General features: G+C 28.9%; 7 protein-coding genes and 1 long non-coding RNA gene across 12 annotated transcripts; 5 read left to right on the top strand and 3 right to left on the bottom strand.

Annotated features, from left to right (window-relative positions):
• Positions 1-1,290: 1,290 nt before the first annotated feature.
• Positions 1,291-1,870, top strand: LOC123014474 (neuropeptide-like 4). Its single transcript, XM_044413615.1, has 2 exons — positions 1,291-1,452; positions 1,525-1,870. The coding sequence occupies exons 1-2, from the start codon at positions 1,441-1,443 to the stop codon at positions 1,765-1,767; spliced, it is 255 nt and encodes an 84-aa protein (XP_044269550.1). The 5' UTR covers positions 1,291-1,440; the 3' UTR covers positions 1,768-1,870.
• A 3,694-nt stretch (positions 1,871-5,564) lies between these two features.
• Positions 5,565-6,108, top strand: LOC123014475. Its single transcript, XM_044413616.1, has 2 exons — positions 5,565-5,725; positions 5,790-6,108. Exons 1-2 carry the CDS (start codon positions 5,714-5,716, stop codon positions 6,012-6,014), a joined length of 237 nt encoding a protein of 78 aa, XP_044269551.1. The 5' UTR covers positions 5,565-5,713; the 3' UTR covers positions 6,015-6,108.
• A 1,871-nt stretch (positions 6,109-7,979) lies between these two features.
• Positions 7,980-8,456, bottom strand: LOC123014609 (neuropeptide-like 3). Its single transcript, XM_044413811.1, has 2 exons — positions 8,323-8,456; positions 7,980-8,272 (listed from the first exon to the last, which is right to left on the bottom strand). The coding sequence occupies exons 1-2, from the start codon at positions 8,332-8,334 to the stop codon at positions 8,030-8,032; spliced, it is 255 nt and encodes an 84-aa protein (XP_044269746.1). The 5' UTR covers positions 8,335-8,456; the 3' UTR covers positions 7,980-8,029.
• A 2,384-nt stretch (positions 8,457-10,840) lies between these two features.
• On the bottom strand, positions 10,841-22,110 carry LOC123014834 (cuticle protein 16.5). The gene is made up of 3 exons (XM_044414117.1): positions 21,969-22,110; positions 21,669-21,911; positions 10,841-11,143 (listed from the first exon to the last, which is right to left on the bottom strand). Exons 1-3 carry the CDS (start codon positions 21,978-21,980, stop codon positions 10,886-10,888), a joined length of 513 nt encoding a protein of 170 aa, XP_044270052.1. The 5' UTR covers positions 21,981-22,110; the 3' UTR covers positions 10,841-10,885.
• On the top strand, positions 14,622-16,197 carry LOC123014792 (odorant receptor Or1-like). Its single transcript, XM_044414068.1, has 5 exons — positions 14,622-15,349; positions 15,395-15,494; positions 15,551-15,655; positions 15,873-16,028; positions 16,082-16,197. The coding sequence occupies exons 1-5, from the start codon at positions 14,622-14,624 to the stop codon at positions 16,139-16,141; spliced, it is 1,149 nt and encodes a 382-aa protein (XP_044270003.1). The 3' UTR covers positions 16,142-16,197.
• On the top strand, positions 18,598-21,612 carry LOC123014791 (odorant receptor 4-like). 5 transcript variants are annotated; one of them, XM_044414064.1, is made up of 6 exons: positions 18,655-18,711; positions 18,880-19,615; positions 19,667-19,766; positions 19,831-19,935; positions 21,287-21,442; positions 21,497-21,556. In XM_044414064.1, exons 2-6 carry the CDS (start codon positions 18,888-18,890, stop codon positions 21,554-21,556), a joined length of 1,149 nt encoding a protein of 382 aa, XP_044269999.1. In that variant the 5' UTR covers positions 18,655-18,711; positions 18,880-18,887. The 5 variants fall into 5 exon arrangements, with proteins under 5 accessions (XP_044269998.1, XP_044270000.1, XP_044270001.1 ...); XM_044414067.1 differs by having other exon boundaries at positions 18,681-18,711; positions 18,949-19,615; XM_044414063.1 differs by having other exon boundaries at positions 18,598-19,615; positions 21,497-21,612.
• Positions 22,111-23,990: 1,880 nt separating the features above from the next.
• Positions 23,991-24,366, bottom strand: LOC123014794. Its single transcript, XM_044414072.1, has 2 exons — positions 24,306-24,366; positions 23,991-24,247 (listed from the first exon to the last, which is right to left on the bottom strand). The coding sequence occupies exons 1-2, from the start codon at positions 24,315-24,317 to the stop codon at positions 24,074-24,076; spliced, it is 186 nt and encodes a 61-aa protein (XP_044270007.1). The 5' UTR covers positions 24,318-24,366; the 3' UTR covers positions 23,991-24,073.
• Positions 24,367-24,938: 572 nt separating this feature from the next.
• On the top strand, positions 24,939-25,319 carry LOC123014795. Its single transcript, XR_006413341.1, has 2 exons — positions 24,939-25,039; positions 25,096-25,319. It is a non-coding gene; the product is annotated as an uncharacterized LOC123014795 (long non-coding RNA).
• Positions 25,320-27,708: the final 2,389 nt, after the last annotated feature.

Raw genomic sequence — 27,708 nt, 5'->3', positions numbered from 1 at the left:
ATATAATAATAATAATGATATTTTGAAAGTTTTTTGTAAAACTAAAGCATCTGCTTAATAAATTATTTAAAAAATTATAAACCACTTAATATGCAATATGGTTTTCGACAAATTATGATTTACTCGTGTACACCAGTCATATTTAAGAAAATCGTCTTTATTAATACTTGGTATTAAGCAGGTCATTAACAAACATAATTGTTTTTCTTTTTAATATTTATTTATCCATTCCTAAGTGATATTAAATGTCTTCAGCAGTAATTTTTTGGTTTAAATCTGTTTGTCTGTTAGGGTTTATTTTTGTATTTTTCATGTTATTTAATTAGAAAGAAATGACCTGAAAAAACAATATTAATTTTTGAAGATGAAATTATGCTAAAACAATTCCAGATTATGCAAAAAACTTTGTTGTAAATAGCAATACGTTTTGCAATAACAAATTTAACCATTAGTTTCAATAAAACCGTAGGTTTGTTTTGCAGTTAAATAATTTAATTACATTTACTGCGTTGATGTATTAGGTGATTTATATTAAATAAATTCATCCAAATCTGTTTTATCCTTTAGTATTATTTTAGGCCAAAGTATGATAATGTTTTATATTTATTTTTGTATACTTTGTTATTTGAGATAATATGCCGAATCACATAATTGTAATGTAACTAAATAACGGAAATATTAAGATTCAAGAAAATTATTTGTATCTGATATTTATATTTTTTAAGTCCTAGCCAATAATTTATCACAAGAAATCTATCTACAAATTTGTTGCTCTTTGTAAGTATTTTGTCACCTTGGCGAGCAAGTTTAAAAAACTGTGAACTCTCATCTTGGAGGTGAAATATTTAACCAAAAATTTACCACAAAAACGAAAAAATTAAAATGTTAACAATTTTTGTTATGTCAAGAAACAAGTAGATTAATTTAAAATTAATTAAATTTTTACCTGTAATTAACTAAATAGATTTTAAGCTTTGTTACATTATGTAAATGATCATCTAAAGTAAGGTGTGAAATGTTAATAGGCGGTAATAAAATTTTTAGGATAAGTACAAATCATTATGCTAAATAACCTTATGGAAAGGACCTTGCTGGGTCGTAGAACTTGACTTGAATGTGTTATTTTATTTTACTTAAAAATTATTAAAATATTAAAAATTAAAAGTTTGGAATGTTTAAATTATTTACAAATTCTATTCTAGTTGTCTAATTTAAAGTCATTGATCACATATTCACATCAAAAAGTCATTATCGTAAAATATAATAATTACAGTCGTGAAGCACAGCAACTTCTTGAAAAACTAGTTATATTTTTGTTTGTGAAGTCAAGACGGCGATCGACCACTCCTACGTCACCAACAAAGGGATATCTTGGGATATATAAACCTGAGTGACACCAAGATTATTATTGACTTTGCTACAGCCAAGTAAATCGACAACATGTTCAAATTGGTAAGAATTTTTTATTTCGTTTTATTTTTTTAAATCCAGATGGATTTTTTCTAATTTGTTTGTTTTTTGTAGATCTGCTTCTTTGCTCTCTTGGTGGCCGTTTTCGCCGTACCAAACCCAGCCCCAGCCCCAGCTCCGGGACCAAAACCCGACCCCATCTATGCCTTGAGCTACACTGCTGGAACGCCTTTGACTTACAGCTACTCTCGCCCCATCACTTATGACTATGGATATGGATTATCTCCATATGCATCTGGTTACTACGGAAGCTACTCTTATGGACTTCCTTTAGCCTACAGAAATCTTTACATCTAAGCAAATTACTAACTTGGGAGGAAATGGATCACGCTGTTATAATAGGGAACATATTTTCAGATGTCAATACTTCTAAATTGTCGATTAAATTAAATAATAATTATATCTGCATTTTTATTTCATTGTGCACATTTAAATAATGCCGTCATATTTTAGTGAGTGTTAATTAAGTGTTAAGTGTACTATTTTTTCAACATTGGGTACAAAATATTTACTACTCCTCACACTACCAGATAAAGTACATAATACAGAAATGTAAATATGAGAACGCAAATTGTAAGTTTAAGGAAAATATTGTTTAAAATTATTGTTTAAAAACGTTACAAATCAAAATAAATTATTAACAAATATCAAAACCCTACTTTTTAAAACTATAAAATAAATAAAAGCTATACATACCAGGTGAATAAAAAGTATGGAACCAAGCGTTTTTTGTTTAAACTATTTATTTTTTGAAAAAACTAATTGATGAGTGATAAAGTACTATAAAAATGTGATGATTTAACAAGAATAAAATTTTTCGAAATTTCCTTTTGTTTTTGAGTTCTACAAAAAAAATATTTTTTTTAAATGGCAACCCACTATAAAATCATTTTTCTCATAGAAGCTATACTCTAAGGATTACAACTATCTGCTTTATTTTTAATTTTTTCAAAAAAAATTTTTCACATAAATTGCAATTTTGACAAAAAAAATCGCATAACTCAAAAACAAAGCAAAATTTCGTTCTGAAAATAGGATCACTTTTTTATATTACTTTAATTTATATTAATTATTATTTTCTGGAGGCAAATGATTAAAAATAAAACCGCTTGGTTCCATACTTTATATTCACCCTGTATTTATAGCTACACGTATTATTTTTTTATAAACCTAATAATGATAAATATTCGATACAATGCGAACAAAACGTCTTTATATCAAGTACTATAGTTGAAGACATATGTCTCATACCAACCCGTATACTATTTAGGCTATTCTCTAAAAATCTGCTATAGTCTATAAGCTGGTATATTCCATAGCTAATAGAGCTCTGTATATAATTTTTTTAAAGTCCTTATAGAATCGTATCAAAATTGGTATTCTCTAAGCGTCTATGTAAACATTCGAGTTATAGCGCTGTAATTACCCTAAAGTATGTTTTTTATTAAGTGGAAATGTCAAACAGTCTTAACAAATTTATTCATGGTAATTTTTGGATGTTGGCAGTTCCAGTTTTTAATTTAATTAATAAAAAATGGCATTCAGCAAAAAAATCGTCTAAGAAAATTTAGAAATGAAAACACAAAAACGGGAACAAATTGAGTATCGCGAACAGTTTTTGGAAATTTGAAGACGAAAAGTCAGAAAAAGACTACCGCTAAAATTTAGACACAATTTGTAATGTAAATTTGCTAAACATTCTCTAATTTTTAGTAAGAAATTAATGAGAATACAACATAAACATCAAAGAAAAAAAAACGTAATTAAATTAGTAGGGTTGTTTGCAACGTTTTTGAAGAACGAGTTGAAGAAGTAACAATTTTGAAACTAAAGCCGAAGGAGAATTTAGAAAATGCATCAACTTTGAGCTCATATTAATAAATTACACAAAAATTTATTACCGATTTTCATAAAACCTGCTTGTACCTTTTACAAAATAACTTTTTTCTAAATAGACACTCTTTTTTTTAAAGATTTTGTAGTAAGAAGCTCATTATTGTCCACAACATTACCTTCTTTTTTCTTCATTTAATAATAAATATAATGCAATTAGTGCAATATTATTACGATCCATCACTGGACTATGTACTTATTATTAACTTTACACGATACCAATAATTATAAGAGAACAAAAATTAGCATCACTGGCGAAATACGGAGAAAAGTACTTATAATAAATTATTGAGGAGTGACATTGTTACTATGACAATATATCGTTATAGAGACTATAAGTCTTTACGGTCAGCAAATTTCTCGCCATAACTTTATAGAGACTTTAAGCTTATAGAATTTTAGGTAAAGAGAAATATTTCCTTAGAGAATTCGATTTTTACTTATAGTCGATAGCTTAAAGAGTTATAGCGCTGTAGCACGTATTTTTTTTACAGAATAGCACCATATAACTAGATGTAAAAAATAATTTTACAAAAATTATACTTGTCAAAAAATCTAAGGAAATTGAATTAGGTATTCCATAAAACCTTTTACAACATCCTGAAATGAGATGGTGGTGTTTATCTATGCGCCTGTAAGATGCAATCAATAATACATATTCCGATACGAACTCGATTATAAATTTTGAAAAATTGGATAATCTTTTCTAGTTCGTTTACCTTTTAAAAATTACAACGTTTTTAGTTATTTAGTGATTACTGATTAAGATAGATAAACTAGAATCATATTCGTGCCCTCTCTTGATAGAACAAATAATACTGTCATGGGTTTTCAAAAAATATATAATTAAATGTGTATTTTTTGTATTTAGTGTTTTGTGACTTTTGTATATTTGGGTGCGTATATTAGGCAAGCCTCGTAAAGTTGTGTGAAACACCCTGTATATCCTAAATTTCTACGATTGCTTGGTAGGACTTTTTGATGTCGCTGTATTTACTCTAGTTTTTATATTTGTACGGACCACTCGGCATTGCGAGTACCTAACTTAAAAATCTTTTACGTCTGACCAATAGTTTAATTTTTTTTTTGGAGTAAACACTAAAAACTACCGTTTCTAAAAGTGGCTTTGGCAAATTGCTTTGGTAATAATCTATAAAATTTTATAGCTTTTACAATTGTCGAATAAATTTACAATTGTCGGATATATTTATTCTAGAGGTAAATTGTTACACATACATTGTTATAACAATGGTACCTACTGTAATTATATCACAAATAATTTATCCGAGGTTTTTATACGGATTGTAAAAGCATCCCCGAAGTAATTTTTTATTTATTATAATTATTTTATTTTTTATAACAATAAATAATAAATAAATATCATGAAACTCTGTTTTATTATTAGGTGAAAAAATCCAAAATTTCTGAAATAGAGGCAAAAGTTATCGAAATTCTCAAAGACTTTTCTATTTAATATAAAATTAAAGTAGGTACAATAGCGAGCATTAAATTTTAGTAGTAGTAATATACCCTCTTGTCAAAATTACACAGGGAAACTACTTTTTTTGACAAAAAGATGAAATTTCTAAATGACATTACCTACCAAAATTTTATGCTCGGCATTGTACATTAATAAAGTACATAATTTCAGCCAATCTTTGATTGATAAGAGCTGTATACTTGGTACATTCATTGTTTTGCAATAACCTTAAATATTATTGATGTTACTTCTTTTGTTAGAAATCCATTTTACTAGGTTTTAATTTATTTGTCAAAATTCAAAGAAGTCAAAAATCGACCATGAACTCGTCATTGGACTATAGCGGATGAAAAGGTAAAATTATCTTGAATACCTTCTGGTCAATACAATTATCTCTCTTGGCAAAAAATAAATTAAATATTCACGAGTAAATACACAAAAAAATGTTTTTATGAATCTTACTATGAATCATAGAAATTTACTATGTTACTGTGTTAACAACTGAAACATTTTTTTATATTTGAAGAACAAAAGGCATTCAAATCGGAATTTTACTAGTTACTATTATAGATAAAACAGGCCTGTTCTAAAATTATTATGTAACGACCACCGGTCCACTTGTTGTAGGGTTATAAATAAAATCCAGATTAAAATGTAAATAAATCAGTGGGTAGACTAACGTATCAGAAGATAGGTTCATGGTCAAGTTGCCGGCCATCACCATTTGCCTTTTGGTTATATTCACATAAACTCTAATTCAAATTTCATCCCCACTCTGCAAAAGGTAGAAAAATTTTACCACTATAAAAGCTGGACGAATCCTATTTTCTGCATCATTTGATTCCGAAGCAATCAAATACTTCTACAAAAATGTTCAAAGCTGTAAGTACCACTTTTATTTATTTTGTAGTATTGTAAAACTAAAATATTTTTTTTTATAAATTAGATCGTATTCGCTGCTTTCTTGGCTTTGGCAGTAGCTGCCCCAGCCCCACAACCCACCGTTGTTGGCGCTTACTCCGCTGGAGTGGTAGCTGCCCCCGCCGTTGCCTACTCTGTGCCTGCTGTTTCCACCTATGCTGCCGCCCCTGTTGTCTCTAGCTACGGAGTCCACCCCGTTGGATATTCTGCCTATGGATATGGACATGGAGTTCCTGTTGCCTACTATTAAAAAAAGAAGTATTTGTCTCACTGAAAATTTCAAAAATTGGTTGTGTTTTAACGAATTTGCAATAGTACAATAAACTGGGTCTTTAATATAAGTAGCTTCTGTGCTTTTTTATAATTTACACAACATCCCTACGCAATTTAAATTTAATTTGAAGTGCTTTTGTGAATATAGCAACCTAAAAAAGGTGTACTTAGTGTGCACAAATTTACAAAAAGGCCGGTGAGTCTTTAGTCATAACAAGAATTCTTTACTACAATAAGTTGCTTTTTATTTCATTGCTTTTTTATTTATTGCATTTACCAATGATTAAAATAAGTTACGTGTATTTCGAACCTCAAACAACTTTTCAGGTGCTGAAAGAATAGTTTTTTTTTTAAATGTTCAAGTTTAAAGTTGAATGTCTTCTTAGTTAGCAATTGTGTAAGATTTAAATTTTGAAATAGTTTTTGAGATAGTTTTTAAAAAGAGAGTCTTTTTATCTAAGAAATCAAATTATTTCAAAAACTAAACCAAATCAGCCAATACAATACATAATCACGACAACAAATTTATTATTTTAATATTTTGCCATACATGTTTTAAATTTGGAGAAAAATTAAGAAAAACGTATCAAACCTATTGGAAATCATTCGCTGAAAGAGATTAAACAGAAGATCTTCGAATTTGATAAAAACTAAAGCAAAAGCAAATCAAATGATGACAGTGTCAAAACTATAAAGTAACTTTTCTCTTTCATTGTCATGGATACGATTTTTTATCTGTTGCAACAATACAATTTTATCTGAACAAGGAAATAATTCCAGTGACCCTCAAACCGTGTACCAATATTTTGGAGTTAAATAACATTCTTGATAATAACAATTATGTGAGTTTTTTCTTGGTTACGTACTCTTCTATTACTAGGTCAATTTTCAACTACAAGACTGTAAACACCCTGTATATTTTTTTTCTAAAAACAGTCAGCATTACAATCGTAGATACAGTATTAAGGGAGAATTTGCTAAATTTTTTGTAGCTGCTTGATTTTAAGTGTGTACGGCACGATAAAAATCTACTAGACATAAGCAAGAGTGTTTTTACTGAGCATTGGTCATGCTTTCTCACATAAAACAAAAATTTGGTCATTGTTTTGCAATATCCCAATCAAGTGGTAGTTAATAAAGATATCGTGAGGCAACCCTAAGTATTTAGTTGTCTAACTTTTTTTTTAAATTTCGCCTCATTGAATTAGTAGTCACCGAAAGATATTACGAGTACAAATTACAATGCAGACAAGTCCGGAAGTATGTCCGTTATCAATTATCGTTTCAGAAACAAGGGACTTACAATTTAAAATTTGTTAAAAAATTACATTTTACATCTAGATTGACAGCCAGTATAAGCAAAAAATTTCCAAAATTTAAATTTTGAAATATTGCTAAATAAAAGTCTAATATAATTCTCACTTTTTTTAATACTCCGAAATAACGCGTTATCATAATTATAATCATGGATAAAAACAAAAAAAATTACTGCTTTCCACATTTTTTTTCTGAAAAATAAAAAGCATCTCACCAAAATATAGCAAAGAGAGAACAGTTTTCAACTACGGGTTAATAGTTTTCATTTTTTTGCCAGGAAAGACAAAAGGTGCAATAATGATTTATTAAGAAACAAGGAATAAAAAGGTTATTGGTAAAAATACAAAAAAATAAGTTTGTAAAAAATAATAAATATAAGAAATTCAACGGTTATACCTAAACATGATGTAAAAATATAGATGCAGCGGAAATGAACTGCTTCTAAGTTCTAACTAAACATATTTTTGTAATAATAAAAATGTTATTTGGAACCCAGCTTCTATAATGCTCAGACCGGAAAGAGATTGTTTAAAATACAAGTACAGTAAAAGTCGATACTGTCAAAAGTCTGTTTTATTTTAATTTTATGTGAGCAACAGTAGGTAGTTGGAAATTCAAATGCTTCTTGACCATTCAATTTTTTATTGACTAAACTACTAACACATTTTTACATATTTACACAACAACGAGCGCTCCAGTGTAAGGCGAATAAGCGGTATAACCTGCGTTGTACACTGCTGGGGCAACATAACCAACAGGAGCAGTGTAAGCTGCCGCGTAGGCAACAGGAGCGGCAGCAACAGGAGCAGCAACAACAGGAGCGGTGTAAGCAGCAGCTACCAATCCAGGCTTGGCTTTAGCTTTCGGTTCAGCAGCAGGAGCAGCCAAAGCTACAGATAAAATGGCGAACAAAACACACTGAAAATAATTATTTAATTTTGGAATAAAATAATCACAAATTAAATTACCGCTTTGTACATTTTGAAGAGTTATTGATGTCTCAGTTAATCGATGATTACTGACTAAAGAGCTGTCGCATGACTGTTCTTTTATACAATTTAAAAGAGTTAAGGACACTACATAACTGGAGTATGTGTAGTGTCGAAATAATTTACAATCGATACTAATTTATTATTCGACAGCCGTGTCAAATACGTGCTAAGTTCTAATAATGCAAGTTAAATTACGAAAATTGACGACATGGAGGACCAACGAAATTATAGTGAAATGTTCCTATTAGTACTATTTTTGTCTGTACAATTTATGTTTGAGTTTAAACGTGTATCTATAAATAAACTGTTATAATACCAGATTTAATAAACAATTTTGTCCAAACTTCGATAAAATACCGCAACAGTAGCACCACAATTTAGTATGCACATACTAAATTTAAGTTAGTTCACTTTTGTGCAGTTCATGCATAGAATATGCCGTGAAATCACACATAGGCATCAACTCGAGCATCATTGTATTAAATTATATTAGAAGTTTCGTGTATGTGACGTTGTTAACAAAATTTTAAAGTAAAAGAATTAGATACGCAATATTATTCTCTGTAGATATAATTGAAGATTTGTAGATATACCCTAATATTATTTTACTTATTTGAGTTACCCAAAAAAATAAAAAAAAAACAAAAAATTGAATTTGTATATACAGGTGTCCCATATTGGTTAAATCAATTAAATATATTTTAATGCTGATAAATTCGATTCGAATTTATTACACGTTGTTCGTAAAGTTAAACAATATATTAATGCCCTTTTGTTTCTGAATAAAAAGCATCTTTCTTTCATTTACTAATTTGTTAAAATCTTTCTTTATTTTATAACAGTAAACTTTTCTTCATTACAAACATTTTTTGTTTCTCTGTGTTTTTACATGATGTCTGGCAACGAAGGCAATTAGGTACTACCTACTACAGTGTATTAATATACTACCTATAGTTCCTGTCTTTAGGTTAAAAGGGGTCGTATTTGCTTAAAAAAATACTAGAAAACTTACTTTGTTGCAATCAAAATAAAGAAACTGTGATGGAAATAAAACCACAGTTTTTTGTTTTTATTTACCGATTACCTATTTATGAGTACTTACAGTTTTCCCTCGTACTTTGGTGTTTCAGAATTAGTTACCATCATATTATTATTTTATTATTTTAGTTATTTATTATACAAGACGATGAAGAAATTGTTTATCTACGAGTGAAAAGGTTAAGTTTACGAATGACGAAGTCACGAGTGGACTTTTTTCACGAGTAGATAAACAATTTTTATGGACGTGTATAATATTTCGTTTTATTTTGTACTCACCTACCAGAACTTTTTGAATATAAACAGTAGATAAAAATTACTTTATTTCACTAGACGATATCTACTAAAATTAGTTGATAAAAGCACTCTTTAACATTGAGTACAAAATAAATTTAATTTATTTAACAAATTTACAAATTTTTAGTTGCTCTCTTCCCGACACTCGACAAAGTTTTATGATCATAACAATCACCGGCATGGTTACGCTATTGAAAGGAGAAAATTGTGAAAAAAACGTGTAATAAGACTTCTACAAAATTTTTACGGAAATAGATTTCAAATGAAGCTTAGTTTAAACCGATCCTACTTTTGTGGATAAGAATTTCCAGAAACTGCCTACAATTTTGTAATTTTCTCGCCAAGACTGTTATACTGAAAATTAGAATTATCTGCGAATCCTATAGTTTGATTCTTTATCCTTTTAAGATCTCACTTGATAATTTTCACAAAAACTACCCTAAATTGGCACACTTTGCCCCTCACGATATCAGATCGATTGAAATAATTTATTTCTAACAAAAAACTTTGATATATTTAGCTACTTAGGAACAGCGTTGTCAGATGTCGGAAAGCGATAAATAATAATAATTAATGCTGTCTTATATAATTTTGCATTAGCTAGTATTAATCTACATACAAGTGTAGACCTACGGTCTTAGGCTTAGCCTGCTATATCTAGATCACTTTTTCATTTTTTGTATACCGAGTTGTATCCTTGATTACTTGCTTAGTTTCGATAAAATATTGTTTAAGAAAACAGACTTTTTATTTTAACGTTTTAACTTTTATAATCTTTTAAATATTTAACATTTTGATGCATATTGCAGATGTTTCGATTTTAATTTAACACAAATCCTTTAAGCAATTTAAAGACCAAGTATCAAAGTAACTGTACTAGGTAATTATTTTTTTATATTTCTTAAATCTATGCATCTACGTCAGTGTGATATGTTTTATACTTTAATATTTATGAAATAAAAATTTTAAATATGCCCCAATTTAATTTTGTATTTTTTATTTGAAGCCATATGAATATACTTTGTTACCTGTTTTAATTTGATCAGCATTTATGTTACTTAAGAAAATTTTGTGAGTAGTTGAAAAAAATTCTGAAAATAGGTACAAATATACAAACATAGATATCTGCCTTTTTTAAATTTAAAAATTACAAGACAAGTTTTGTTTATAAGTTTTATTTGGGCTAATTTTCAACATTTACAATTTATACAACAACCAAGGGGGCAGAGTACGCGGGGTACGCAGCGTATGGAGAATAGGCAGTGTAAGCGGCAGCGTATGGTGAAACGTATCCTGCTGAATAGGCAAGAGGGGCGGTGTAAGCCGATGTGTAGGCGACTGCAGGAGCGGCGACTACAGGTGCTGCATAAGCAAGACCTGGTTTAGCTTTCGGGTCAGCTTTGGGATCAGCTTTGGGCTCGGGAGCTCCGAAAGCGATACTGAGGAGGGTGATGAAAACAATCTATGAAAGAGATTAAAACTCAGTCACAAAAAATAATTTAAATAAATCACTTACAGTTTTGAACATTTTGATTGAAGTGCTGTTGCTTACAGTTGATAACTGATAACAGTGGTGCTGTCTGATTGCTCTTTTATAGGTACGATGATGGTTGCAAACTGGTGGGTGGGGTTGTATCTAAATGATTCTCATTCAATGTGCGGATTGCAATAAATTAAAATAGGATTATTAAATTGTCGAAAATAATACATATCTAATATTAACACACAAAATTTCAGACCAAACACTTCTTTTAATATTTAATAAACTTAGCATAAGATATAGTTTAAGTTAAAAGAGAAATAATTTATTGAAAATAATTCTTTTGCAATTTTACAATTTCTTATTTAGACATGCAAGGCATCACACCATGTTACACCTCGTGTCCCACTTCAATTTCAATTCAAATTAGTGAAAAGTGTCATTACATGTATTACAATTTTGATAAAATATACTTAATAAAATAATGAAAACTCTTTACGGTGGAAGTCATTTGCTTGCTTCCCCATGTTTTTGGTTTTTTTTCCTACATCATTCCGTTCAAGAAAGCGACGGAATTTTTTGTGTCTGAGGTCAGGTTAGTTCAATATAATTATTGTGCTAAAACTGAACACAAAATTTTCTGTTATTACTCTGTATTCTAACCCGTAATAAGTAACATACAATACATACAAATTATAATTGTTTACGCAAAATTGTTCTGATTTCAATTACGCACAAAATCTAGACCTCTATTTGCGAACAACAACCTCAAACATCGAAGTTTTACAGGACAATCCCTCTGATTATTCGTATTCAGTGTAATATTACTATAAATAACAATATTCACTGAACAGAGAATAAATTTTATATGGTAAAGAACTATATTTATTTAAGACAGTTTTGTATACACAATATTTCAATTTTTTTTCACGAGAAGTCTAAGTTATATCTTGTAAAAAAACGGAAACTATTAGAACTTCTTCTACGCATAGTGAATAACAATGATGGGTATTTACCATCATTTTAAATCACTAGGTCAATGTCAGCTTAAAAAAGGACAAGCCTTATTAAAGGTCTATTTACTAGCGTCTCTAGAATACTAATCGTTGCTTTTTATCCATTAATAATCAAATTAAGCTAATAAAGCCATGCTTTTAAACATATAAAAGTTCAAACAATTTGGATGAGTTGTTAGTTAAAACTTGAAGATTCACCTTTTGACAGTTGCTCGAAACGCTCCAACAATGTTTAAATTTGTAAGTTTTTCGTAATTACTAAACTTTAAGATAATTAAACTTCTTTCAGGTTGTGCTTTTTGCGCTTTTGGCTGTTGCATTTGCTGCACCAGCTCCTAAGCCAATTCCGAATCCAAAAGCCAAGCCAACGTTTTATGCTACTGCATACACAGTTCCAGCCGCAGTTGCAGCACCGGTGATTGCGTATGCCGAAGATTTAGATGGACATGTTGTTTATGCTGATGAATATTATGAACCAGCTGTATATACTGCATACGAGTATGCAGCTCCTGTGGTGGTGGTCTAGAAAAGAAGACAGAAGTGGTTTAGTTTTTAATAAATGTTTGGTTGTTAAAGTTTATTTATTAAATTATAATTAATTGAATTGAAATTAAAATTTCAGAAAAATAATTTGTTTTTAATTCCGCCTCCTATTACTTACATAGTACACTATGGCCAAAGTTATTATTACAGTGGTAAAACACATTTGTTTAAGATTAAAAGAAAATATTTTTAATATATTAATTTATATTATTAATATATCTTTCTTTATATCTTAAACCTGTAATTATAATACAGTTTTGTTTAAGATAAGTTCCACTTAACTGCTTTATTTATACTGAAGCCTATGTGGAAATTTTTACTAAAATCCGTTCAAATTATAATATTAAAAATTAAAAACATACTGTGAAAATAATTACCTCTAAAGAAAGCAAATATAATTTAAACAGCATAATTATACAATTATGATAACTACATCATACAAAAAAGGGAAGCTAGGAAATAATTATTGCTTAGTGATATAAATTATAAAATTTTTAGATTTTTTCCAAGTACTCTCAAGAGTATTTCTTGTATTAATAATTAAATATTAGGGTCAAACAAGATAATAAGCAGCTTTCGTAAAATAATCCTTATAATTGTAGGGTTAAATATAAATGTTTCCTGAAAATGTGTAATTTTAATTTTATATTTTCTTTTGTATCTCACATAATCGCTTTTAGAAAAAAAATATATAAAGTGACATTTTTGCAACTTTGAGCATATCCTTTCTTTACATTCAATTTAAAAAAGCACACAATTGAGCGTGTTAAAAAAATGTACCGTACAGCGATTAATAAGATGATTACTTGCGTAGTTATGCCCAAGTTAGAAATAGAAAATATTTTTAAGTAGAAACTAAAAGTAAATTTTACTTCTGGACGCACATGGATTTCACTACATTGATCATGTGACAAAAGTAAAAATAAATGAAGAGAATAAAAATAAATCTCGGAAAAATAACCGGAGACTACTAATTATTAGAGCTTTTTATAAAACGTAATATCACCTTTTTTTATAAAATGTTATTTCCGCATTGACATACTATTATTGTGTTGCAGATGTGACAATCTTTTGTTATATCTTATTTTATACAAAAAAATTTTACTTAATACAAAATTCAAATTATTAGTATTAACTAGCCTAATCTATTTGCGCCAAAATTGACTTCAGCTTGTTATTTTTAATGAATTTTAAGTAAGACCGCAACTTAACAACTTGTAAACCGTAACAGGTCTTTTATTTGCAAATTTTGAATCAAATTACATTGCTTCGGTGTTTAATTAATCAGTTGCTCAAATTTTTGTAAATTAGATACTTTTAAACGTAGTTCTATTGTTACATTTAAAATTACAAATAGAACACTTATGCTATTATAATCGTTAAATTATTTGCAATTACAAATAAATACACATTTTGTTAGAATACTTTTCAGGAAACAATTTGCAAACCAGAACAACAAAACTTCGTTGTTTTATAATTTTAGTTAAAAAAATACTTTTTACTACAGTTTCTCATTATAAAGTAGGTATGTCAACATATGGATTCTAGTTTCTAGCACACTTTAAAGCTAAAAGATAATAAGATGTCCAAGATATTCATCATCGGAGTCGACCGAAGTATCGTGAAAATAATTGAATCTTGTGCGCAAAGCGGGTAGGTACAATAATTGCCCCGTCCTTCCTGAGCACGGCAAATTAATCGAAGCTGCGCTATTTCATTCCCATTGTTATTACAAGGCTTCTGAAGACCATATCTCTCAACAACTTTATAAATATCTCGAAAAAATTCTAACTAAAAACAAATCTAAAAAGTGGCTATCACATGTAATAAAAGTATTGGAAATATTTGTTCAAAAGTATTTTTGATTTTAATTTTTTTCAGTAATTGTTTCTTAGCTCCAAATGGAAGATTTTGACTGGATATCAACAATCAAAACCAACCTTTTACTTCTCCACATTGGGGGAATGTGGCCCAAAGGCGAAGGAACCCACAAATTTAATTTGTATACCATTTATGCGATTGCCCTTACTTTAACATTTACTGTTTATCATTGCTTCGCTCAAGTCTTTAATTTATTTTTTATCAAGGATTTGAAAACATTTACTGCCTCAATTTTTGTGTCACTCACCCAGTCTATGTCTATAGTGAAAGCATTTTACATTTTGCTAAATATGGGAACCCTTAAAAGTACTCTCAAGAACTTACAAACAAATGAAATGTTTCAACCAAAAAATTTAAAACAAATCAAGATGGTTCAGCCTAGTTTAAACGAGTGGACAATGTTATTTCGAATGTTTTGGTTCAGTGGATTTTTTGCGATGTTTTTATTAGCCCTCTTTCCCCGACTGGACGGCACTTATAAAGAATTTCGACTGCCCTTTGTAGCGTGGTATCCATACGACACTAATTCTTCACCATTCTACGAAATTATGTATCTTCATCAAGTTATAAGTACTTATACTGTTGGCGTTGTTGACATGAGTGCAGATACTCTGATTGCTGCTTTAAATATGTATATTGGGACGCAATGTGATATTCTTTGCGACAATATTAGAGACATCGATGGGCCGGTAGAAGAAATGGATGCAAAATGGAGAAAGTGTTTCACACATCATAAGGAAATTTTAAAGTATTTTTTTTTTAAACAATTGATTTTTTTTAACAAACTTTTTAGGTTTGCCGAGCATTGCCAAAAATTCTTCAATTGGATTGTGCTTACACAGTTTTGTGCAAGTGTAATATCTATAGGACTAACCATGTTCCAGCTGACAGTGGTATACCTACTTGTTTTATAAAATAATCATGTTTTAATAAATTTGTTTCAATACAGGTCGTTCCATCGAGCAGTGAATTCATTATGTTTATTTTTTATCTCGGCGCCATTACAGTGGAAATTTTTATGTACTGCTGGTTTGGAAATGAGGTCGAACTTAAGGTAAACATAATCAAAAATTGAAAATACATTTTTTTATTAAAATTTTCTACACTTAAAGCACTACCAATTATTTTTTGTAATTTTTTTAAAGAAAAAGTGTCAGCAAATATACCTACATAAATCTGTTTTTTTCCTTGTATTACACACAAAAAAATTATTATTTGTGACTACTTTTCTATAATTTAATCTACATAATTTTTTTTATTAAAAAATAAAGAGCAGTAAAATACTCTACGCCACATTTGAGGCCAACTGGGTTGATGCTCCAAAAGAAGTCAAAAGAAGCATATTAATTTTTGCTATCAGATGTGAGAAACCCATTAAAATGTCATCACTGAATCTTTTTTACTTGACTTTGGAAACGTTTAAGACGGTTTGTATGATAAAATATATTTTAATACTTTAAATACGTTTTAAGTATTTTAGATTCTTCGAACTTCTTGGTCGTATTTTGCTGTACTTCGTCAAGTGAATGCCACAGAATAATTAATTAATTGCACATAAATATTAGTAAACAAATTTAATAAATCGAAACAATTTTAAATATTACCCATAGAATGTAGATTTCATTACAGATTTAATATGATTGGCAAAACAGCACCTGCACTGTAGAAAAGCAACATAAATAAACTTTATGACAAAATATTAGTATTTTATTCATAAATATTTCATAATATTCCATCCCTACCCAAGCCTACAGCGGTTATGTTTTTCGACGTATTTTGTACGTGTTTTTTAAACTCTTGAAACAATCTGTGTTGTGGGTCAAAGTTTGGCTTTTAAAAAGTAATACTAATTGCTTTCAAGTATTATTTTGAAATACGTAATCTAAAGTCAGAACTAGAAAAATTTAATAGTAATTTTTCTATCACTAATATATAATACTGTTTATACGGAGCATTTAAGATTACCTTTAATACACGCACTTCTATAAAACACGTCGTCAATCAAATCGTATTTTGCATAAATACATAATACCCATATTATACATAAAGGGAGAGAAATGACTAAGCCCGAGTGATATAAACCACCAAAAAAAATAGCATTTCTCTGGAGTGGTATATACAGTATATCCTCAGATAGATGAAAACATTTTTTTTCTTTGATTTTACGCAAACTGCAAAAGAAAAACATTTTTTGCTTTTCCTGAAACGAGCAAATCTATAATTAAAACTTACTCAGTGGAACGAAAAGTTCATTTTTCTCTAGATTTTGGACTTGTAATAATTTTTATTCACAATCACTAATGTAATATGTCGATTACTAACTTTTTAAAGGTTGGGAAACACATCATTAAATCTCATAAGCATCATTTTATCTCTTGAGCGGTAATCTGCAGGTTTGCCAACGTTAAGATTACAAAATACCGGGAATTTTTTCTTTCAGAGTGTCAAGTTACGCATAACATTTTGCTAAATTAGTATTCAATTGCTTCTGTAGCAGTTTCTCTTACTTCTGCAGGAGTACACTGCTCCATTTCAACGATTTTAAATCAGATTTACACATTCTTTTAATATATTTAAACGGCAACTTAAAAAAAACAGTTTTAAGATAAAAAATACAAAAGTAATTTTTAACAACAACCATCATTATTCAATTAATTAATTAATTGTCAAAGTGACATCGTTGTCAAAAAAATAAAACCGTCAATATGATAAGACTTAAACAGCAGAAAAAAATTATTATAAGTCCAAAATTAAGAGAAAAATTAACTTTTCTTCCTACTGAATTAAAATAATAAAGTTTTAATTACAGATTTGCTCGTTTCAGATAAAGCAAAAAATGTTTTTCCCACGGTTTTTCTTTTGCAGTTTTGGAGTAAAATAAAGGATTTTTTTTTCCTTTTGTAAACTCAATCCGGAGACATACTGTAGACTATTTTTTGCACAGCTTGAGTTAAAAAACCCAAAAAAATGGCTGTAGTTCATTAATAAATTTCAAAAATTAGCATAAGGTTAGCCATTTTCAAAATTACACCATGGTAAATAGTATATTATACATATACACAAAGGAAGAAAAACGCACGATTATTCGTGAGGTGCCATTTATACCGCATACGAGTTTTTACTCGGTACTGTAGAAAAGTTTAATCAAAAATACAATTTATAGCAAAGTTTCTTCTTGTTTTATTTTTCTCCCATTTATGTAATCAAAAGAAGACAAGTAAGTTCGATTAAAGCTTTAACCCTGATTAACAAATGTCAGCGTTTTATTTTCATAGTTAATTTTTACCACATCTTAAAAGCAGAATTCTTATTTTCAATTTATGGTTGAATGAGTAAGTTTAAGTTATGATTTTATCATTTTGATAACAATCCTTTTTTATTTTTCTATTGTGGAAATTCAGAAAATATTAAACACAACAAACTGTTGCATTCCATTGTTGGTTTTGATTCTCTGTACCTATCTACTGCAACCCACAACTAATCATTTAATCAGATTAAATATGTTATTTTTCTACGATTTCTACTTTGTCTTTATGTATAGCTGTGCATAATGGTAAAATTATTATTTTGTTTTAAATATTTAAGTTAAAAAGTGAGTTGTTTTTAACTACTTGTCTACCTAAAATAAGTAGATTATCAAATTTATTCAATGTGCTATTTTCTTGTTCAAATGTCTACTAAAATTTCTCTTTCAAATAATTAATAATTTAACATTTTTTTTCAAACTTTGTTGAATCCACTGTAAAGTTGTTTTAAATACATACAAATTTTTTTGTGTTTGTGTAAGTGAATATCGTCTTTTCGTTTGGATAAATATAATGAAAAAAGTTTTTGTGCGCAGCGCAAAGGTAGTGCATTTGACCTCTCCAGCATTTTTGACCACACCCATTTTCTGATAATCTTATAAAACACACTTGTTGATAGATACGTCTCATTTCAGACATTTCTGTTGCGTTGTCCAAACCTGTAGTTACACAACTTTTAAATAAAAAATAGCATAAAAAATAGTGTGATCAAAAATGGTACTTGAGTATAAAAACAAATACATAGTTACATTTTTATATTTTTGGATTGATAAACTTGGAGAAATTTAATTTCCAAATCTAAGAGGTATTTTTTACTACACTACACTATGTTATGCAATTTTGTGCTAATCTGCATTTTTCCACCAACAATTGGGTATAATTTTTGTGCTTGAATTTGATACATATTCTCAAAAATATACTTTAATTTCATAACACAATGCAAATTTATTTCAAAATAACTTGCTTTTTTTAGTTAAAATAATGGAAAAATTTGACTGGTTATCAACAATTAAAACTAACATCTGGCTTCTCCACATTGTAGGATTATGGCCTAAAGACAACCAAACTTACAAATGTAATTATTACACCTTGTATGCACTTTCTTCTGGAATATGTTTTACTGTTGGTCACAACTTACTGCAAACCATTAACCTGTTTTACATTTACAACAATTTGGAAGTGCTCACTGCATCAATTTTTGTATCACTCACACAGTTTATTGGTATTTTTAAATCACTGTTCATTGTGAAAAACATAAAAACACTTAAAGATCTTATGGATTCTCTAAAAAGTGATACATTTCAACCAAAAAACCGTAGACAACGAGAATTAGCCCAAATAAGTTTAGATGGTTGGCAAACTATGTTTCACTTTTTTTGTGGTGTTGGAGGTTTTACAGTGCTTATTTTATCCGTGTTTCCTTTTTTGGACCAAAGTTTTAAACAGTATCGACTACCATTCTTAGTTTGGTACCCATACGATACAAATATCTCACCATTTTACGAAATTACATATTTATATCAAGCACTTTGTTGCTACTTTATTAGTGTTGTAAATATGATGACAGATACGCTTATTGCTGCACTAAATATGTATATTGGAGCTCAGTGTGATATTCTGTGTGATACAATAAGACACATAAATGGTCCAGATAAAGAGCTGGATGTAATGTGGTTAAATTGTATCATACACCACAGAAAAATTTTAAGGTATTTTTTGTAGTTATGTCATATTTCACATAACTAAGTTACGCATTTCAGATTTGCTGACTGTTCGCAACAGTATTTTAATTGGATTGTCTTATTGCAATTTGCGGCAAGTGTAGTCTCAATTGGGTTATCAATGTTTCAGTTAACGGTGGTAAGTTATTTTGCAAGTTATATTTTTTAGGTAAAATTTTTCGATTCTTATTTTTTTTGTTAAGGTTGTCCCATTTACGAGTGTATTTTATACGTTTTGTTCTTACGTTGTGGCCATAGCTCTTGAAACGTTTATCTATTGTTGGTATGGAAATCAGGTGGAACTTAAGGTAAGTTGTAGCTATCAAAAAGAGGTATTTTGCAATTTAAAAATTATTACTCAATTTCATGAAAAGTTTTATTTTAGATTTTAAGTAGGTATAAATACTGAAATCGTAGGGACTTGTGATCTTTAAAATACGAGTATACTACAATATGATAAAACACAATAAAACTAATAAACAATAAACTTTTTCCAAAAGAACACTTAATTTTATAATACTTAGTATATTAAAAAATAAGTTTCATAAGAACAGTCTTGAAACACGAATTCATGAATTTAAATTATTAAACTTGCAAGTTTAAAAAACTTTACGTTACTTTTATTACCTATACTTTTATAGCGAATACGAACGACATAAGAATAACAGCGAAAATTTTATACAAGGTGAATAAAAAGTATAGTACCAAGTGTTTTTTTAAATCCATTTGCTTTCAGAAAATAATAGTTATTAAAAATTAAAAAGCTATAAAACTTGTGATGGTGTTTTGAGAATAAAATTTTGTTTTGTTTGTAAAATGTAGATGATATTTGTAACTTTTAGATCATAGCCTTTGTAAAAAAAGTTTTATACTATGTTACTATTTAAACAAAAAATAAAAATTATGCAAAACTCAAAAACAAACAAAAATTTCGAAAAATTTAATTCTCAAAAATTCGTCACATTTTTATAGTACTTTCCCATTCAGTTTAGAGAATTAAAATAAATATATGTAATGTAATTTAACAAAAGTTTAGGTTCAAACAGTTGATTTTTCAATTATTTAATATCTCATTTTCTTCATATTGTTAACAGGTGAATAAATAAATAGATTATGAAACGATTAGCGTAGAACATGTCTCTATAAAAGTAAAATTGATCGTTTCTAAACGTACATGATAAATATTTTATCTAAATTACATATCATTACTTTGTAATCTTCTCTCTTCTTTTGTTGTCTTTAGATGTTTTAAATGAATACCGAATTAAAAAACTGTACCGACATTTCAGCCTATAGAAATTAAAAAATTAAATAGGAAAATAGGTACAAGTCTAACTAGCTTGTTATTAGTGATCTATTGAAGTATGCATTACTTTTGCGAATGAAAATAGCTAATATGTATCTACTACAAATGCATTGGAAGAACATATTTTTTTACTTTGATTAAGTTTTAATTTGATTGAACGTAATGACCGGTTTGTTTGAATTAACCTTCCACACACCTGTGTTTAATTTTTCTTCAAACTGATTTAATAAATAATGATTAATGACTAGAACTCTATAACATTAGAACACTTAATAGCAATTCAACGTTTTTTATGTGTGCAATTTAAGTTAAATATTTAATAAAAATTTATTATTTTTTTAACATCAATGAAGAGTAGCGAAATAATGTACGCCACATTTGAATCAAACTGGGTAGATGCTCCAATCGACATAAAAAAGAAAATACAATTTTTTTCCTTAAGATGCCAGAAACCTATTAAAATGTCATCTTTAAAAATATTTTATCTAACATTAGAGACTTTTATGAAGGTAAACTGAGATCAAACTTATTTGCATGTACGTATTTAATTTTTTCTCTTTTAGATTCTTCAAACATCTTGGTCATATTTTGCCCTTCTTCATCAGGTTAATAGTAAAAAATAAAGTTAAAAATTCAATGCACCTGCACTGTTAAATTGTTGGAAAAATAAACTACAATTAAAGCACGTGTGATTTTTTATTTTTATCTACAATCGCCCCAATTCTAAACAACAACAAGTGGCGCAGAGTAAGCCGAGTATCCTGCAGCGTAGACCGATGGTGCAACGTATCCTGCAGAGTAGGCCAAAGGAGCAGCGTAAGCGGCGTAAGGAGCGGAATAAGCTACAGCAGGAGCGGCAACAACTGGAGCGGTGTAAGCAGCGGCCACAACTCCGGGATTGGCTTTGGCTTCAGCTTTGGCCTTTGGGGCGGCTTCTGGGGCTGCCAAAGCGGCAGCAATCAAAGCGAAGACGACAACCTGTTCGAGAAACACAATCATTTGCATGTTAGGGTTTCAGAGTTTGTTTCTACTTACGAGTTTGAACATTTTGGTTTTGATTTGATGTTTACTAGACGTTACTAGAACAACTGTTGATGTTAGGCATTCTTGGACGCAATTTATATCCAAGAATTTCGCCACATTATGGTGAGGTCAGGAGATGTAAGTGGGCTGAATTTTAAATATCTCTACTTGAACTTATTTAAATTGGTGTATGATAATGGTCTTGTACGAAGTTTATATTTAAATTTTTCAATTACTTAATGCTACTTTTTGTTGCAATTTTATTCTCAAGAATTTTTTTTAAGTTATTAACTTTGGATGCGAAAGTTCAAAAAAATATTAATAATAATTATCTATAAGGTGAAATATGTGTGGTTGGGTATATGTTTTTATACGTTACGAGAAGCAGGTACCAGTATCCGGCTCGACTTATATAGAAAGCAAAATTAACTGTTACCTATTTTTGATTTGAACTAATCATTCCTTGAATTCATTTAAAACATTCCAAAATAATTAAACGTGAGTAAATAAAAACAAAATGTAACAAAAATAAGCAAGTGCACAATATTTATTTGTATTACAACCACCTGGGGAGGAAGAGACTTATTTATTCCGTCAGTGTAATACATAATATTTCCTATACTATCCAGCAAGAAAAAACTTTAAAACTAACAGTTTTTTTTGATATCCCAGTTTTGCTATTAAATCTAGTAGCATGTTTTTCCGTTTCTATAGAGGAGGTAAAATGTTCATCTCCCTAAGAAGTTACATATACTTACATAGTTTTATTATAAGTTTGACAAATAAGGGAGGTAATTGAACACTTTCCTTTCTAAAATTAAGGTGGAAAAACTTACTTTTCGTTAATAGTTTGGCTGTTGGTTCTTCCCACTTTTTTCAGTCACACAGTTTTAAATTTCATAATTTTTCACAAAAAATAGGTCTCTTGCGTTTTTTCAATACAATTTATCGTTTTTAAGTAAAATCAGTTTACAATATGTGTTACAGACTTTAAAGAGAATAAAAATTAAAAATTAAATTCCGTTTAAAACGCCCGTGATTAAAAATTTTGACAACTGATCTTTGAATTCGTTCAGGTGTTTTAAGGATATCAGCTATTCTAACTTTTGTAATTTTATTTATTCTGCAATAGAAGAAAAACCACATTAAAAAACGCATTTTTTTTTCAGGGGGTGTAGCTCGCTTACATATCATTTTTTGAAACATGTTCATAGGAAACTTTTGTCTTAAGATTCTATCACCTGTTTAAATTTGTAACAATAAAAACGGAACCGCCTTTTTTATATAACATATTTACAGAGTACATCTACGCTGGAGATGGTTTAGATTAAAAATTTGATGCATATATTTAAATATTTACAAACAGCTAACATAGTAAATTATACAAATGGAAAACATTTGATAAAATTGTAATACTTGTAATAACAGATTTGTTCGTTTTAGGTTAATCAAAAAATGTTATTCCTTTGCAGTTTTGGCGTAAAAATCAAAGAGTTTTTTTCTCTTGTAAACACAGTCCGCGAACATACTGTATATTATGTGTAATTATTTACATTTATTCCAAAAAGGCTAAATATGTATGTATGTACAAGTTAATAACATATCTTGTTCGTCTGGTAACTCTATCAGTTCGCGTTAATTTTGTTACGTAGAATGCAATTTAAGAGGGTGGTATAATTTTGCATTTCTCTTAAAATTTATAGAAGCAAAAATTAAAACAACTATATGATTGAAAAGATGAAGTTTAATCAAAACTGAATCAGAAAGATTGCTTTAGAGCATTAAAATCACAAAAAATAAACATAAAGAAACTAAATTTTTGGTAGACTTTAGCAAAATACTGCCAAAAAACACTTTCGTTTGTTGACAGCTAAACACTTATAAAATTAAATATCTTGTTACATCAAATATTTCTTAGGAAAAAACAATCAAAAAAGCAAATGCTTTTGATTCAGTTGCCATCTGACCACATTGTATTGATAAAAAAAATATAAAACATAAACTCAACTTCAAGTGAAAATAAAAATCAAATCATTGTTTTCATGAAATTTTTATTTTGAATTACGATTGCAAACATTCTTAGGTATTAAACTTATTGACCGCTTTACTCAAACACATTAAAAATAAGCTATGGGAGCAGCATATCCCAAAGAAGAAACTATTCCTGTAGAATAAACAGACGGGGCAACAACAGACGAATAAACTCCAGGTGTAACGACAGAGGTTACAAGAGGAGAAGCAGCAGGAGCAGCCACGGAAATAGCCAAAACGGCCGCTAGCAAGACGATAACCTGGATTACAACAAATAATAAATTAAATCAATATAAAGCAATATTAATTGCGACTTACAAATTTAAACATGTTGAAAGCTTTTGATTATGTGTCTAATAATCAAATAACAATGTTTAAACAATAATTGTCGCTGCTTATATATTTAGTTGAATATTATCATTGATCAAGGCGAGGCCCAACCTTTGTGTTAATTTTAATATTTTGAAGTTCAAAGAGGTATGGTCACAAAGTAATATAAAAAAATTGCATACACATGACTAAATATGTCATGATCCATTTTAACTAATTTAAATATTCGCGACAATGTAGATATTAAATTACTAATGCAAAAAACTGATTTGAATAATTCCCGGATGAAATAAAGGACTAAGTAGCAAAAGTCTTGTATTTTTTTTATTAAAAATGCGACAGTATGGCCATTTTTTATTTATCTTTGATTAAAATAATACTGAAAACATACATAACAATTATTTTGTAATGATTAGTTAAGTTTAAGAAAAAAACTTAAACACAGTGTCAATATTTCTTGATATTCTAATTATACGCTAAATATTAATATCAATATTTGTCTCTTAGTTTTCAGTCTATAATTAAAACAACTTTTTGCAGTTTTTTTTTCTTGCATACATAATTAATCATAACAATAGTTCAATCTGCATCACAATTAGGTTACACCCGGTATTACTAATTTTTTTGTGCAAAATATTCCTCTATAAAAGATGAAGTAAACTGTTTTGAGATCAGTGTTTGATTCAAAGTAATCAAAAGCTATTCTCAAGATGTTCAAATTGGTAAGTGTAATACACAACGATATTTTATCACTAATAAACCTAATGAAAATTCTTAGCTTCTCGTTGTCTTCGCTGCCCTCTTGGCTCTCGCCATTGCAGCTCCGGGCCCTCAACCACAACCACAAATTTACTCCGCTGTTGTTCCTGGTGTTTACCCTGCTGGCTGGGTCTCTCCCTATGCTTACTCAGGTGTCGCTTACGTTTAAAGTCAGCTAATGTCTTTCCGGATTTCTGTTACTTATATCAAAAAATGTAAAAAAAATATATTAAGTTAGTTAAAGCCAAAGTCTTTTATTTGCTTGTAACTTGTACATCAACTTAATCCGGTTTTAAATCTAACCTGAAGTTGTATTTTTGAAATCAATTAGATACGGTAAGTGTGACTGTATTTAACTACATTAATTTTGATGATGATGAAAAATGTGAAATTTTTTTATTTCATACTGTCCAGGAACTTAAACTTTCCGTTCTCAATTATGAGTCCGGGAGCACTTTACATTTTCAATTTTTCAAGAAGAGATTTTAACATAATCTTAACATAATTAATTGAATTATAACCAAAAATTATTCTATCAAAATTTAAAACAAAAGTTTAAGAGTATTTTTAGTACTAGTACTAAAAAAGTACATTTTTGCGTGTTAGCAATTAAAGCTTTACTCTCTCGTTTGATTTTAATGCCGCAATACACAAAAAATATAAAGAAAAGTACAAAATTTAGTTTAATTGCTGATTTTTACGGAATCATTTTGAATGTTTTACAAAAAGGACATCTTGCTAGTTATGCTGCGATATCTCTTATTTCGAACAAAATATTTTTGAAGTAAACTTATAAAATCTAAAAATTTGAAATTTATTACCTAGCTATATTAAGCACTTTGTAGTTTGATGGTATTAACAAATTAGTACAAAGCATGTCACATGCGACGATATTGGTTATGTCAGTTATTCAAATTATGTAATTATACGTAACACAAAATTGAAAATACATTATATGTGTTTAGGAGACAATGCCAAAACGACCAATTATGAGAGGATTTATTTTAATTTATTCAACAAAAGCTTGAGTAAGGGGAGTTTCATTAATTCATTGTCATTATTAATATAATGACAATGAATTTTGTACTAATGTACAATGCATTTTCTGTATGAAACATCTATAGTTGTCTTAAAAAATTAAAATGCCTTCAGCATTGTTTTACATGTTATCAACTTATCAATATTCGAGCAACGTTTTGTTAAGGTATGTCAATGACGCACCAATTACATAACACGTCTGTTCCGTAAAATGTTATAACAACAAGAGAACTTTCAACATGAAGTATTTGTGGGATTTCATAAGAATAATAGGTGCACAGGTTTGGCATTGTACTGAAAATGTAAATATTGTGAGTAATGAAATTTTGGACATTTAAATGACTTCCCAAGAAAGGAATTGGTTCATTTATTTATACCTGAGCTACTAATCTTAAAATGTTTGAAATAATACAAAATGATATACCAGTTTTCGTCAATACGAAAAACAGGTTTTATTCACGTATACGGCAGGTTAACAATCAGGATCTTTTTCCACACAAGTTGTTCAACCTTGCACTTGATTTTTCTCATTTCCTGGTGAGAACGAGTCTTGTGGTTGAGTCCTTGTAGGATCTTGAACTACCACACCCGTTTAGAGTTCATTTTATTGTTTTACAGCCAAGCATCCAAAGTCCAAAGCAATCCTTTGTAACATCTGTTGCTCAAAAAACCGTTCACGGAAACTGAAACTGCTGAATTTTTAATTATATTTAATTAAATGGCTATAAATTGTTATTGACACTAATAAATCAAGCTGGAGTGTTTTTGTTTTAAAAATAGATACGAATTCTTCTTAACCATATTATAACTGAATTTTTTATGAGTTTAAGGATATTTTGTTTATTCTAAAACATTTTGAGATAATCACAATAATTTATAAACAAAGATTTGTATTATTTGCAGAAATAGGTTAATATAGATTTTTTTTACTTGTATATTTTTAGGTTTTTTTTTTGCGCGATTAGACTATTCGATAGTTTACTACGTCCAAGACAGTAAGATGTATTTACTCGTTGCTATCCCAAACTCGTCGGTAAGTATTTTGTTGCTAAGTCGGTAAGCATTCAAAAATGTTCTAGAACGCCAAAATACTTTGGCGTTTTAGAACATTTTTTAGATATTTTATTTAAAAAAACTAACAAACATCGATAGCGCAAAAAATGTCATAAGCATCACGAGTGTTACCTAAGGACTTACCGCTTCGATTTGCTCCTCCTTCAAAAAATTGCCTTACCGTTCTTGATGCTTTATATACTATTGTGTGTGTCTCTATTACTTGCTTAAATAGTCGATAATCAAAATATTGTGACAACTTCGAAAATTAAGCTAAACTTGGATAACAATGTAGACGACCAGTAATACACCACTACGTATTGAATTCTGCATATAACATTTTAATGTTCTGCAATCTTTAGCAGAAAAATAAATATCTTCATTGTAATCTAAATTATATTTGCCTCTGTTAAAAATAAAAAACAATTAGAAATTAAAATTAACAATAAAAATAATTTTTTAACAAATACTGTTAATAATCATTAAAGTTGTTTTGTGGGAATTGGATTTAGGTAATATTAGTATTAAAACTTTCAACTTT

This window comes from Tribolium madens, unplaced genomic scaffold (genome assembly GCF_015345945.1).
Source record: "Tribolium madens isolate multiple individuals breed KSU strain unplaced genomic scaffold, Tmad_KSU_1.1 Scaffold_97;HRSCAF=244;Tcas5.2_LG3a, whole genome shotgun sequence".
Taxonomy (NCBI): Eukaryota; Metazoa; Arthropoda; class Insecta; order Coleoptera; family Tenebrionidae; genus Tribolium; species Tribolium madens.
Note: the sequence above shows the minus strand (reverse complement) of the source record. Positions and strands in the feature narration are given on the sequence as shown.